Source organism: Monodelphis domestica, chromosome 2, assembly GCF_027887165.1.
Source record: "Monodelphis domestica isolate mMonDom1 chromosome 2, mMonDom1.pri, whole genome shotgun sequence".
Taxonomy (NCBI): Eukaryota; Metazoa; Chordata; class Mammalia; order Didelphimorphia; family Didelphidae; genus Monodelphis; species Monodelphis domestica.
The window spans coordinates 440,820,408-440,835,864 of NC_077228.1; the positions used below are offsets into that span (position 1 = coordinate 440,820,408).

The 15,457-nt window shown below is 38.9% G+C and overlaps 1 protein-coding gene across 1 annotated transcript in view; it reads right to left on the reverse strand.

Annotated features, from left to right (window-relative positions):
- The window catches only part of EZR (ezrin), a 71,601-nt gene that overhangs the window by 25,674 nt on the left and 30,470 nt on the right, over nucleotides 1–15,457 (reverse strand). Inside the window, exons 3-4 of the mRNA XM_007484838.3 lie at nucleotides 10,464–10,547; nucleotides 689–784 (exon numbers count right to left, since the gene is read on the reverse strand). Coding sequence (XP_007484900.1) covers nucleotides 689–784; nucleotides 10,464–10,547 — 180 coding nt within the window. The remainder of the gene's footprint in view (nucleotides 1–688; nucleotides 785–10,463; nucleotides 10,548–15,457) is intronic.

Genomic DNA, 15,457 nt, shown 5'->3' on the forward strand with positions numbered 1-15,457 from the left:
CCATATTAATGTTGAATTAACTTTATTCCTGATCTGCTAAAAATAAGAGCAATTTTTCTCAAAAATTTGGGCTTAATTAAGCCAACTTGAGCAAAGAGGTACAAAGTTAATGTTTTTTAATAAAATATTACCCGAAAAAACACCCCAGTTTTCTTTTTGTAATCTTTCCCTTAGCTTCTCTGGCACATTCTAATTAAAAGTGAACAAATAGGAGGCTGCTAGGGGGGGTCTCAGTGGATTGAGAATCAGACCTAGAAGTCCTGGGTCCAAATTTATCCACTGACACTTCCTAGGTGTGTGACCCTGGGCAAGTCACTTAACCCCCTTTGTATATGTCTTACTGCTCTTCTGCCCTGGAAAAACAGAAGAAAAGGGCTAAAAAAAATAAACAAACAAAAAAACAACAAGAAGCCCAAGGGGTCAAATAAGAGCTGTACAATAAAACACCACACTGACTTGGTTAGTGAAGCAGGGAATTAAGATACATAAGATATCTAATTCCCAGGACTCCCAGTTCTCTGGAAATCTGCAAGTCTAATTTTTTTTTTTAAATCTTTCAGACAAATGGAAAGCAGAAGGGCTTAGAAGGAGAACAAAGTGCTCAGGTTTCCCTCATCAACAGTCAATGTCAAATCAGCAAGCCAACACACCCAGGTTAACAATCTGTAAATAGTTAACCTGCATTTACCTTTTTATCAAGCTTCAACCAGGTTGGAAATCCTTTATTATCCACATATTGGAGGCCAAAGTACCACACTTCCCGAAGGCCAATGGTCTTAACCACCTGGAAAAAAAATGTGGAAACCAATTAAGGAGGGATGCCTCTCCCAAATGGGCAGAATTTACCAGATAGGCATCATAAGATACACTTTTCCTAGAGTTAGCCCAATTCCTAAGGGAATAACCAGCCTGACGGGCTCCCCAGGTCTAAGACATCCTTGTGTGCTTCTGGTTGTGACTCTGCTTGTCAGCCAGTCAGTCCAGGAATCTGACAACTACATCTAGGGAAGGAAAGAAGAAGCAAGTGTTGGAGAGGCAGGAAACAGATGGTGGCACACTTCCAGGGTGCTGATGCTGAGGGCTGGGAGAGAGGCAAGCTCAGTTTTATATTCACCAAGAGGTGACAGGCAGATTTTTGGCTTCTGGGTTCCTGGGAAGTGAATAATGACCACCCAGTGCCAGGAACTTCATTATCTAGTGTGGGGAGGAAGGGAAGGATTCGATCTTGATTTAAAGTAAAGGGCTGTTTTTGATTAACCTGATGAATCATTTAAAAAACTCTTTATGGTACTATTGAAGAAAAGAAAGTCTCTTGCAATCTGATTTATAGGGAGTGTCTCACCAGCTACTACTGTGCATAGATGAATATGGGTTTTTGGGAGAGGAACCGAAATGGGACCTGACAAATTAAAAACTGCTCAATTTTTTTTTTCTGAGGGACCACCCCCCCACACTAAATCAATAAGCATTTTGAAGATTCTGCAACTTACAAAGAAAAGTCTTACTTTTTAAGGAAAATATTTTTTTGGTCCCAATTTCCAGGTTTCTGACCCTAAAGCGTTAGGCAACAAACTGAGAGACAGTGACCAAGACTCCCTCTGCTAATGATCTACCATGCAGACATCATGTTGGCTAAATTATAATTTATATATATATATATATATATATATATATATATATATATATATATATATATATATATATATATATATGTTAAGAAATAATGCAAGGGGGCAGCTAAGGCTTCTCTCCTCATTGCAAAATGAGATGGCTGGAATCCCTAGAGTGCCTTCTAGCTAGAAAATTGTTATCTAATTCTACCTAGAAAAATGCATCATTAAAGTATAGGTGCAGATTCAGGAGTCATTCAAACTGCAGATTTCTTTTTCGTTTTTTTTTGGTCATCCCTTTTTAATAAAACATTTATTTTTCATGTTCTTTTTTTTTTAATTGAGTTCTAAATTCTCTTTCTACCCCCTTCCCTATCTGTTGGGAAGGCAAGAAATGTGCTATCAATTATACATGAAAAGTACATTATTTCTCTTTTTATTTCTAAATCTTTAGTTTCCACCTTAAAATCAATACTATGTATTAGTTCCATGGCAGAAGAGGAGTAAAGGCTAGACAATGGGAGTTAAGTGACTTGCTCAGACTCACAGAGCTAGGAATTATCTGAGGTCAAATTTGAACCCAGGACATCCTGCCTCTAGCTCTGGCTCTCAATCCATTGAGCCATCTAGCTGCCTCCTTCATTATTTCTTAACATGAAACAAGCACATTGCCCTAAGCACCAAAGAACATGTGGAGAGTTTCTATTTTAAACTTCCTGCAATGTCCAAATTAAACTTTAAAGAACTTTAAATGGGGCAGCTGGGTGGCTCAGTGGATTGAGAGCCAGACCTAGGTTCAAATCTGGCCTCAGACGCTTCCCAGCTGTGTGACCCTGGGCAAGTCACTTGACCCTCATTGCCTAGCCCTTACCACCACTCTTCTGCCTTGGAGCCAACAAACAGTATTGACTCCAAGACGGAAGGTAAGGGTTTAAAAAAATTGATATTAAGACATAAAGTATAAGTTTTTTAAAAAATATCTATCTACACACCTAGTTTTTCATTTTCTTCTCTCCATCTTCACCCATCTTCATATGGGTTTACAAAAAACTAGATCTCTCAGCAATTTCTCCTCTGGAGGTTTGTGACTATCTACCCCTTTTATATTGGAGCTGATTATTTTTTAACTCCAGGGTAGCATGGTTATGTGACAATTGCCTACACACACGTACACATACATTTGGGTAACTTTATCTCTGTTGTTTGCTTAGCCTCACCCAAGACATTTTTTCTAATTTAGATTATCTACTTTATGGCAGAATGAAATTGTGAATTAACAAACAGGTTTACATAAAATGGACCCTGACCTTAGTTAATAGGTGTGAGTGATTTCAATAATGCTAAATACATAAGCCTAATCAATGTATTTGCATCCCGACAGCTCTGAACTTAAAAAAGCTATTCCAAACCTTACTAAGCAGTAGTCAAGCAGTTCACATTCTGCTACTTCAGAATCCTGTTCTTTTTATTCTCCCTTTTCCTCCAATACACAGTCCTTCCTATCTCCAGAAAACAAGAGTTTCTTTGACTCAATATTCCACAACAAAATCAGAGGGAAAGTTCACATTTAACTGTCTCAGCTCTTATTTTTTGACAAATGTCAACACAAATTCCACCTTCTCCACCGGCATCAGGACTTGCAGAAATTGGAAGCAAAAATATCCAAGAAGGAGTTAATATGGATAACATTCTCTCTCTGGGGGCTTCAAGTAGCTAAGAAGAAACTGGCACCTGCTCCCTAGAAGCCTTTTTCTATAGTACGGCTTCTATTCGTTTCTGGAATTCTGCCTCAGATAACTAAAATGACTCCTTTTGGGGATGAGTCCAAAGTTGACAAGCTACACATTAAAGCATAATACTGGAGACCTGTATGGGAAAGCTTCCCGCAGCAGTCTGCTTGAGCTGACTAAACAAGGGCACACTTGTTACCCATCTGGTATCTTGGGGAACAGAACACTATAAATTTCATTTAACACATTCATTTACCTAACTTTTAATTTGAGGTTTTTTTTTTCAGTTTTTAAAGTTTTATTTAATTGATTAATTTAGAGCATTTCCCCAGGATTAAAAAAATTTTATTCTTTCCCTCCCTTCCCTCTCAGCTCCCCCCCTCCCCCAACTCCACTGGGTTTTAAATATGTGACTTTGGTCAAGATTGAGGAATATTTTGGTTCAAGATCTATTCTCCTTCTGCCATGGCTCCTGCCTGTATCCTCCCTAAATAGCACATTTCCTCCATTAAAATGGTCAGCTTGACTCCCATGCAAAACATAACACTGGAGGGTGATCATGAACATAATACAAAGCAGCTACAATGCACAATGGAAAGGTTCTGAGTTCAAATCTAAGTTCAGACACTATAGTTGTGAGCCTGGGCTAGCACTAATCCTCTGCCTACCTTGGTCTCCTCTTCTGTAAAATGGGAGTTAACACCTATTTCTCCCAGGGTTGTTGGAAGGATCAAATGAGATACTTGTAAAGGAGGGTGACAAATTCATCATCCTGTAGCCCACACAATGATGACTCTCTCCCACTCTCCCCTTGTTACCTCTCTCGGTCTCTTGCCTCCTTCCCCTCTGCACTCTTCCTTTAATCCCCCTAGCTGGGGCTAGTTCTCATAGGACATGCTGGAATTCAGGAACTAGACTCCAGTCTAGTTACCTTACTACCCCCCAGCCACAAAAGAACGTTTGACTGACCCACCAGACCAGCAGTACACAGCTCCTGAATTCTAAAAGAGGCTTCAGAAACCATCACCATAATAATCAGCATACCAGTGAGGAAAGTGAATAAGCCATCAGGAAGACATTTCTACCGGTATGGAATTCAAGGCAATTTTCTCTACACTGTCTAAATGCAGTCACAGACATCAGAGAGATGTGAATGATGGCACGTAAGATATCTGATAAAAGAAAATCCTACTTCATCACCTTTCAGGAAAAGCACTAAAAACATTTCTCCCTGAACTATGGATTTTAGGGTTGAACGTAGACCCGTTCCCCTTTTATTTTATAGATAAGACAACTAAAGCCAAGTTAGGGTTCAGATCCATGTCTTAGATCATGTCTCATTCGAGTGCTTTGCCCACTATCATACATTGTCCCCAGCCTTTCAGGGACATGTTCTGAAACTTAACACAAATGGCTGAAACACAAAGATACCAAAAAAAAAAAAGAAAAGAAAAGTGGGAAAAGACCTGTTTGTACAAAAATATTTGTAGCTGCTCTTTCTGTGGTGGCAAAGAATTGGAAACTAAAGGGATGTCCCTCAATTGGGGAATGGCTGAACCAATTGTGGTCAATGATGGTGATGAAATATGATTGTGTTGTAAGAAATGATGAACAGGGTAATTTCAGAAAGAGCTGGAAAGACCTACATGAACTGATGCAAAGTGAAAGAGGAGACCCAGGAAAACACTGAATACAGTACCAGCAATATGGTGGAATGATCAAATGTGATAAGACTTTGCTATTAACAGCAACATGATCCAGGAAAATTCTGAGGGACTTAAGAAAAAGAATGCTATCCACCTCTAGAGAGAGAACTGTTAGAGTAGGAATGCAGATGAAAATAGATGATTTATCACTTGTTTATTTGAGTATATTATTTGGGTATTTGGTTTTATAAGATTATTCACTTACAAAAATGAATATGGAAATGTTTTGCATGATAATATATGTATAACCCAGATTGAATTGCTTGTCAGCTCTGGGAGTGGGGAGGAAAACAACATGAATCACATTAACTTTGGAAAACTTATATGGAAATTTATTATTAAAATAAATTTTTAAAAATTTAAAAAATAAAATAAAATTACAAACAGAAAAAAACTAATGGCTGAAACAGTGGGCATTAGCTGACCTCCATCCATATAGATGTGCTTTCTCTCTTCCTGTTCTTGCCTCTCAACTGGGCATTTCACAGCCTCCCTCACCAAAAAAAGAAACCTTAGAAAAATTGAACGTGGAAGCAGAAGAGACCATAGTGGGGGGAAGCAGAAGAGACCATAGTGGGGGCAGACTACCATTGCAGGTGGACTTCATCATCTTTGTGGGAGTACCTCTCTGGGGCTTTGGGTTGACTACAAAGAACTGAAATTGTAGATAAGGGGGCCCTATTGTATTTACTTTTTTCTACTTAAAAAAAATGTCTATAGTTCTTTAATCCTTGCTTTAAAGCTAGAAGAAGTGTTAGAGAGAAGGCAGATTATAGTAGATAGCAAACTAAAAGTGATTACATTGACTTTCCACATACCTGGCCCCTCTCTAATTCTGAGAACAATTTTCAAAAACCCATGAGATAGCAAGAATCCCTTTTTTTGGTCACTATACTATATCTGGTCCCATGCCACTACTGGAGTCTGACCTAACCTTCTGGGGTGTGCTGCTTACTGGTGAATTCATTTTCTCCACTGTTCTCATAAAAATGAGATTCTCTTTCCTTGCCCTCTCTCTTTCACAGGCTCTAAATAAAAGTCCAGGATGAGATTCCCTACTGTTTGGGCAAAGAAAATGCAAAGGAGTTGGGTAGTGATAAAGAACCAGAGAGTGCTGCAGCTGGGAATTTAAAGGTTATCTAAACTAGCCACTTCATTTTACAGAGGAGGAATCTGGGCTCCAAAGAGAGAAAGGAAATAATTTATACAAGATTTCACAACTAGAACACAAGTCTCCTGAAGCCAAGTGCAGTATTCTTTCTAGTTTGTGGACAAAGAGCAAACTGTCCTTCTTCTTTCTATTGTAAGAAAGCAAAACAAATAAATAAGTCAATAAGAATTGATTAAGCACCTGTTGTTTGTCCTTCATTTTGAAGAGGACCAATGACAACATGGGGTGATGACTTGTGTAATTAATTGGATTTAAGTGAGGCAAAGGTGCACAAAGTCACCAGCCTCATTCTCTTTTTTCAGAGTCCCTCAAGTTCAGTGGCAAGACAGGTCAGGATGACTGTTGCTGGATATTAAGCCCCTATTACAAGCCCTGTGCTAAGTGCTGGGGATATAAAGAAAAGACAAAAAACAGTCCCTGCTCTCTGGGAGCTCACAATGTGCAAACAGGACGCAGAAAATATAAAAAAGGATAACCTGGAGATAATTTTAGAAGAGTGGCGTTAAGATTAGGGAGGACAGGGAAAGGCTTCCTCCACAAGGAGACCTGAAAGAAGCCTCAGGAGCCAAGAGGCAGAGAGGAAGAAGAAGAGAATTCCAGGCGTGGAGAGTCACCTTAAATGCCCTGAATTGTGTTTAAGAGCAATAAGGTAATGTGATTGCACTTCAGAGTACATGGCTGGGAATAAGTTGTGAGAAGACCAGAAAGGCTAAGAAGGTCAGGTTATGCTGGGTTTGGGGGGGATTTAAAAAATTTGATATCCTTACATCAATGTGCCATGTACTATTTTGCCAAGAGAAGGAGTAAAACCAGTCTCTGGGCATATTTGACTGAGTACACTGACATCAAGAATGACGATGCATGCTAAGTGGCTCAATGGGTAGAGAAGGGTTCAAATTTGGCATTAGACACTTTCTAGTGTGACCCTGGGCGTAACCCCAATTGCCTGGCCCATAAAGCTCTTCTGCCTTGGAATCAACATATGATAAAGGTTTAAAAAAATTTTTTTTAAAAAGGATGATGACTGTACCTGGATATTTCAATGCATACAATGGCTATTGGGTAGGAAACAGCCTATGTGACTGTTCTGTTATCCAAGGGAAATGTAAAAAAGGGAGAAGCAGCAAAGGTGTAATTTTGAGTTGTTGCCCCCTCCCCTCCCAACAGAAGCAAGACAAACACCAACAATGAAAAAGATGCCACTACTAACTATGCAGTTAGGGCCAGCCCTCGTTGGCTCTATAGCTCATGCCCATCTGAAAAGGTCATTTAAACCGTGTTGGCAAAACTTTGAGCAAGAATGAACACTATTCAGTCATGTCTGCCTAGTGGAGCTGAAAGGCATTCTATAGACAGTCTTCTTTTTGTTTTTGTTAGAAGCCAGTAGGGAGTAAAGTAGTTTTGAAAGAAATCAGAAAAAAGGTTGGGAAAAGAAAAATGAAACCATTGAAGTATCCAATACTACTTAATGCATCTAATTTTAGTAAGAAGGCAGAAAATATTTTTACTTGTAAGCATAAAGAGTGGCACCAAATGAGAAGCAAACAGTTTACAGTCACTCTTAGAACAGGAAAAATATTGGGAAATTAAAAATGGTAAAATTATGATTTGATTAGCCATTATAATGGAGCAAAGAGGAGAGGAGAATATTTAACTCACACAATAATTTAGTGTGTAAGGCAAAAAGTAGCTCTTTAAATTATTCTCTCTAAATCATCATATCTTCTATTCATAGTTACTCAAGTGGAACCATCTAGAAATTAGAAACAGTTCCATATGAGGGCAGAAAAGACTTGCTGGGCCATCTGTGAAGATTGATTTCCTTAAGAGACACAGAAATGGTGCCAGAAAGCACCTCTTCCATTCTTTGAGGCAGAAGGGGAAATGCAAGGAATATCAGAGTGACCCCACTGTGGTCTCTCCTCTTACAGCTGAGGAGATGGGAGAGGACTTCTGCTCCTATAGACTCAGTTCTTTCCAGTTCATGACCATCAGTGATGCACAATACTACCCTGCATAGAGTGGATATTTATCTAGGGTTTTAGGTCTGCAAAATGCTTTATCTTATCATTTGCTTCTCACAAGAGCTGTCTAATCTATGTAAGTGCTATTATTATCTCCATTTTACAAATGAAGAAACTGAGATCAACATTGATTAACTGGCATACTCAGGGTCACACAGCTATTAAATGTCAGAAGTAGGATTCAAATTCAGGACTCCCCAATCCCACCCCCCCACCCCCCAGGCCCCGGCCAATATTCTCATTGACAGTGAGGTCCAGTGTTCTAGTGGATAGCACCCTGGACCTGCTATTAGGAAAACGTGAGTTCAAATCCAGCTTCAGACACTTGTTAGCTGTGTCTTCCTTGAGCGAGTCTCTTAATTTATTTGTCTCAGTTTCCTCAATTGTAAAATAATGGTAATAATAGCATCCATCCATCCATCCATCCATCCATCCATCCATCCATCCATCCATCCATCCACCCATCCATCCATCTATCTCTATCTCTATCTTTGTGGTGTAGATCTAATGAAATAACTTTCTTCCTTTTTCTTTTTCCCCCCTTTCCCTCTTCCTTCCTTCCTTCCTTCCTTCCTCTTTCTTTCCTTTACCTTCCATACTAGAATTACTATTGATTCTAAGGAAGATCAGTAAGGGCTAGACTTGGGAGTTAAGTTTGTCCAAGGTCACACAGTCCATGCCCGGGGCCAGATCTGAATCCAGGATCTCCTGTCTCTGGACCTGCTCTCAATCCAAAGAGCCACCTACCTGCTCCCATGAGGTCATATTTGTAAAGGGCTTAGCAGAGTATCCAGCACACAGTAGGTACTATTCTATCTCTTTGACTACTAGCTCCTATCTGAATACTGCTTGGCAATTCTAATGTCCTTCCTATTGCTGATCTCATTGGTCCTCACAATGACCCTATGAAGATGAAATAGGTTATTTTTCTTCTCTAAGGAAGAGGAAATTGTGACACAAAGATTTGCTTGAGGCTCGGTAACAAATCTAGAACGCAAAACTTAAGCCTCTTGACACCACGTTGTTCTCAGTAAACCACATGGACTTTAGAGGTATCAGAGCATCCTCAGACCATTCAATCCTCACCACCATGGGAAAGCCTATCATTTTCTATTTTTTTTTAATCAAGCACACAAAATACTAGCATGAGCTAGAAGCAATATAGTCCAAGGAAAAGAAAACTGTATTTGGAGTCAGAAAACCCTGGTTTGAAAATCCCAGATGTTACTTCTTACTTAATACCTGAACATGTCCTTTAAATTCCTATTGAGTTTTAAAATTAATACTCAATAACTATTATATTTTAAGTTTTATAACAACTTGGGGAAAAGAACTGCCTGAATTCAGATCAGTCACAGGTCCAATTAAAGAAGAGGGAGGAGCTTAAATACAATCATGTAAAACATGGGGATGCAGGAAAAGGGAATTTTGGGAAATACTAAGGGACTTCTGGGGGATGAAGTCCAAAGGCTCAAAATTTCCATTAATAGACTATAAATATTTATATTCTACAAAATGAAGGGGCTGGACCAAATGATCCATCTCTAAGCATCTTTCCAGCTTTAAGTCAATGACTATGAGGCTGACATAGAATCATAGGGCTGGGAGGAACCTCAAGGGTCCATCCAGTTCAACTCCTGCCCAAATCATTCATCTTGTCTACAGTGTCCTGTGACAAATGGCCACTTAAGAGTCTGTTTAAAGACTTCTAATGCCAGAGAAGTTGCTATCTCCCACAAAAAGCTTATCATCTAAGACATAGGGTAAATAGTGAAGACATTTTAAAAGATTTAGCTATTTGTTGGGACTTTTATTTTTTAATTAAAGTTTTTTACCTGCCTAAGCTACCATAGTAGCCTCTTTTTTTAAAAAACCCTTACCTTCTGTCTTAAAATCAATACTAAGTATTTATTCTTAGGCAGAAGAATAGCAAGGGCTAGCCACTTGGAGTTAATTAATTGACTTGCCTGGGGTCCCATAGCTAGGAAGTATGTAAAGGCAAATTGGAACCCAGGACCTCCCATCTCCAAATCTGGTATTCTATTCAATGGGGCATCTAGCTGTTCCCATGTTAGCTATCTTTGTGGAAGAAGGAAAAAACTCCCCCAATATCTTTAAAGTTCAAAACATCTGTATTATTGAGCAGGAAAGGGAAGCATTTTTATATTGTGAAATCTAAGTTCTCCCCTTCTGACTCCTATGAAGGCATGCAGGTAACTGACCTGGTCAAAGAGTTGCTTTCCAGTGGTATTGGGCTGGATGGCAAACTCCAGTTCTGCATCCATGGTGGTAACACGGACATTGATCTGAAAGACAAAGCAGAGACAAGTGTGTTAACCAAGGGCTTAATTTTCACCCCATCCCTGGTCTTTGAGAAAGATTTGGTGGAGGAGTTTGATGCCACCATGGCAGTGCTACATGTCTTTCCCAAACTTCAATCTTCAACATGAACTACAAAGCTGAGCCAGAAATTGCACCAGGATACTTTATGATGACAATGCCAAGTTGGCACAACACACACACACACACACACACACACACACACACACACACACACACACACACACACACACGCTCACGCGCGCCTGGGCTCCAAGTTCCATCATTTCACTTTAGGAAAACACATTCATAGCTAGACCAAAGCTGCTTTTCCAAAAACTGATTAAAAAGTTTGAAAGCAGAGATTAATAAAACATTGTTTCTTTTCCTGGAATCACCCAGGGAGCAAATTAAGCACAACTTGTCTAGACAAGTTTGGGGGTTCAGTTTCTCTCACTTGAAAGGAATCCCACTACTCAGTTTGGGCAGTTGATTAGGTAAATTTAATACTGAGTATTATGAACAAAGGTTGCCAAAGAAGGGGAGAGGGAGCAAGTATGCAGTTTCTAGAGTTTGGGGGCCCTTAGAACTAAGGGAGAGCTCAAGTTCAGTTTCCATTTAGGAGGTCTTTAGGTTGTTAATAGATTTTTTTTTTAAAGCAAAAAGGTTGGCTGGTTGGTTGTATTTTGTACTTGAAAAGGACCAAAATGAAATCTAATAATACAACAGATTCATCATTCTGCTTATAGTCTCAGAGTCAGTCAACAAGAAATTATTAAGCACTTGGTACCACGTAAGTGGAATGAATTTAATAAAAGCAAAAATAGGGTGCCAATCCTCAAGGGATTCATATGTGAATGGGGGAAAGGCACCCTGCGAATAACCTGGTACATAAGATATATACAAGAGTTCTCCAAAGGGAAGATATTAATGGCCAAAGATGTCTCCTACCTGGTAGTAACAATTATTCAGCTAACTAAACACCTGCTACTCCTTAATGGCAACCTGGAGCCCAAAGGTGATTCTCAATTTAATTCAAAGTTTAGTTAAGTCCCCACTCCCTTGGAGGTATGGTACAAAATGCTGGAAAAGAAGGACAAATATTCCTTGCTCTCAAGGAGTTTGCATTTTCAAATTTCTGAGCATTTAAAGATCTTTTTTTTTTACCACATTAAAAAAAATAGAATGTCTATAAATAGGAGTTTTTAAGTTAAGTCTCCCATAACTCTTCTTGTTGATGTTGGGCATTTAAAAAAAGGATGAGGGAAGCCAGACTTCCTCTACAGATTTTTCCCTTCCTATCAGAAGCCCATAATTCATAACACACCAAAGTTTATTAGCAAGTAAAACTAGACCAATTTCTAAACATTCCAATGGACTAAAGTTTGGATTCCAGGTTTCTTTCGACTGCAAACTGACAATTACTTAATAAAACAGCTGCAAAATGTTGTCAGGAAGCCTTAAGAATTAAGGTCTCTCCTTCATATCTCTCTCCTCCCTCCCGATTACACTTCTAAGGGTACACACAAGAGCCCCAAAGTCAAATACTGCAGTAACAAAAGCAGCCTCCAGATTGTGCATAATAACATAAGTCAATAGTGCCAGATCATAGGCTGCACCTAGGAGAATCAATTAATCTCTTTCTCTCCCAGAGAACAGGTTACTAAATAATTAGCCAAATTAATAGGATTCAGAAAGGGTCAGAATGATAGAGAAGGGGCAATCCTCATTTGATCATGTGGACAGCGAGGTAAGGAATAAATTACTTCTGTATTGGACCAGATTTAAGTGCCGTTAAAAATATACATCTAAGTTTACAGAAAATCCAAAGTCTTGGGGACTTTTTTTAGAAAGGGAAATAATCCTAGTATAATAAACTATTACCAAGGTTGAAATGTCAACTAACCCCAAACTGGTAGTTATAAAGTGTTTTGTTAGAAACAAAACAAAAACAAAGAACTGAATGACAAGTATTGCCAAACTTTTATCTCCACTTGCAGTATAAGGAAGTGAATCTTTGGTTTTTATCACATGAGAGTTATCAAAGTCTTACTTGAAATTGAAATACCAGTAGCTGTAAAATTATTAGAATCAATTTGTCAGAACTGAGATCAACCCTAAACATAAAATGGATTTTAGTCTTCTATTTTTATTTGCTTGTTTTATTTTTAATTTTTTAAAAAACCCTTACCTTCCATCTTAGAATCAATACTCTGTATTGGTTCTAAGACAGAAGAGGGCTAGGCAATTGGGGGGGGGGGGGTTAAGTGACTTGCCCAAGGTCACACAGCTAGGAAGTATCTGAGGCTACATTTGAACCCAGGATCTCCCATAAAGATGGGGCCTGGTTCTCAATCCACAGAGTCACCCGCTGGCCCCCCCCCCCCAATTTTTATTTGGCTATTACATTTTAGTGGGTGGTTTGCACATCTTAGGTTACTTAAGCTACAGACATCTCAGGGAGCATCTCTTAGAACAAAACTCTTCCTTCTGCTTGGAATTGTAGGCAGAGACAAAACCCACTCCCAGCTCAGAAAAGAATCCAAGAAGGAAGTGAAGTTCAGCTATTTTTCAGTTCTAGGTTCCCACAATTCCTTGCTACCCAGAATCCTTTCCCAGGGCTTATCTCAAAATTCCCTTCTTTTAGCTAACCCTAGAAAACTAGACTATCCCTAACTATATTTTATGAATATCTAATTCTAAATAGTAAGACCCCCCATTAATGACCACAATTTAATCACTAATATTCACTAGGCAGTTCACTAGTTCTGATTTTTTCCACTAAAATAAATGGACAGATATACATCATATCTAACACATTAAACAGATCTACAGAGATGTCTTTCAAATCTTATTTCATATCACTCCCCTGCATCCATCCTGGTTTGCCTACAAACTATCCCCTTTCTTCACTACAATCCTAAAATCCATCTCTGCTTTCCCAGTCAAGCCAGCCTTCATGAAGTTTAAAATCATGTTCCCAACAGGCCACATCTCCTTTCTTTGTTCTCTTCCTTTTTGTGTATTATCTTCTCTCATTCAACAATGTAAAAGCTCCCTGAAGGCAGAGACTGTCCTTTTTGCTTGTGTGCTGGAGATCGCCAGCAATCTCCCACCCCCCAACCCCCACTCATACACCACCCAAACTTGGAAGTTAGACAAGATTATTATAAAATCTGATATTCTGGTATGAATGAAATCTCCAAATAATCCTAAGATATAAACCCAACTCAAACAATTTTCAACTGAAAGATTGCACGACTAACTGCCTTGAAATAGACACACTGACCTGCAGGAAATAGATATAGACATAGATATAGATGCAGAGCTATCTATAAGCCTTCACACCCATATGCACACTACCCCCCCCCCCCCACCCCAGAAGCATTTAGCACTGTGCTGGGCACATAGTAAATATTTAACAAATGCTTATTTCTTTCCTTCCCTGGCTTTGCCCAGCCGGTCCCTCATTTCTGAAATGGGCTTTCATCTGGTTTCCAATGCTGAGGACCCCCAGCTTTCTTCAAAGCACAGCTTAGGTGGGTCACCAGGTCCTAATCCCATCCCTCCCCATTTGTTAAGTGTTCTCTCTCCCTTGAAATTCTTTTGCATATACTTATACATATCTATATTACCCTGCCTCCCACTCCCAAGAATTGTTCTTTCTATGTATGCAACAATGTACAATATGCAGAATGCTAGATAGGTTGCTAAAATTACCTCTTTACTCTCCCCATCTTAGAATGGACACTAAGTATTGGTTCCAAGGTAGAAGAGTGGCAAGGGTGAGGAAATTTTGAGTTAAGGGACTTGCCCAGGGTCACACAGCTAGGAAGTGTCTGAAGTTAAACTTTTAAACCAAGGTTCCCTGACTCTAGGTCTGGCACTCTATCCATTGTGCTACTTAGCTTCCCCTTAAAATTACTGAACTCAATGTCTTTGGTCTAAGATATTATCACAGTTCTAGAAAATGAAGGGTTTGAATAGGATGGCTTAAGACTACCAAATGTGGGTAGTTGAGTAAAAAAATTGAGGATTTACAGACCTTTAAATGCTAACAAAATTTTTAAGACTAGTTTTATTTTAGATAAATGGGGTGAGAAGGAAGAAATAGGAATAATTTTAAATTGCTAAAAAGTAAAGCAATAAATCACATATTATAAATGTTTGTTGCTCAGTATTTCATTATTAAACTCATTACTTTGCCCTTTGTACTGCTGAATCTTGGGGTTAAGATAATGCTTTAATAAAATATATAACCAGAATTTGGATGCAGGAAGATCTGAATTTAAATAAATCCAAACTCAGATGCTTCCTAGCTTTGTGACCTTGAACAAGTCACTTAACCTCTATATGCCTGTGAAGCAGCTAGGTGGCTTAATGGATAGAGTACTAGGCCTGTCAAGAAGAGCTGAGTTCAAATATTGCCTTATATTCTTCTTAGCTGGGTGACCTGGGCAAGTCATTTAACACTATCTGCCCTTGCCCTTCAATTTTAAGAGAAGGAAGGAAGGAAAGGTGGAAGGGAGGAAAGGGAAGGGATAATGAATAAAGATTGTTAAATTGAACTAAACAGATATAAGTTACAGAAAGTGAAACCTTAAAACAAGAGACAGAACTACCACAAAGTAAATGAAAATAATGAAAGCCACTGGCTTGTGAGGAAAAATGACAAACTTCTTCCATTTACTAGGAGTGATAAACAACAGGCGTGGCTTGTCCTAAACTTTGTCAAATTAGGCCACGAAGCATCTGTTTTGTCTAACAGTTTTTATTTAACTGTTTTTTTCTCTGTTCCAAAGAAATTGAAATAGATAGAAATAGTATAAGAAACAAAGAAAATCTCCCCACCCCCCCGACACCTCAAACTTGAAAGCCAAGACCTACTAAAAAATGC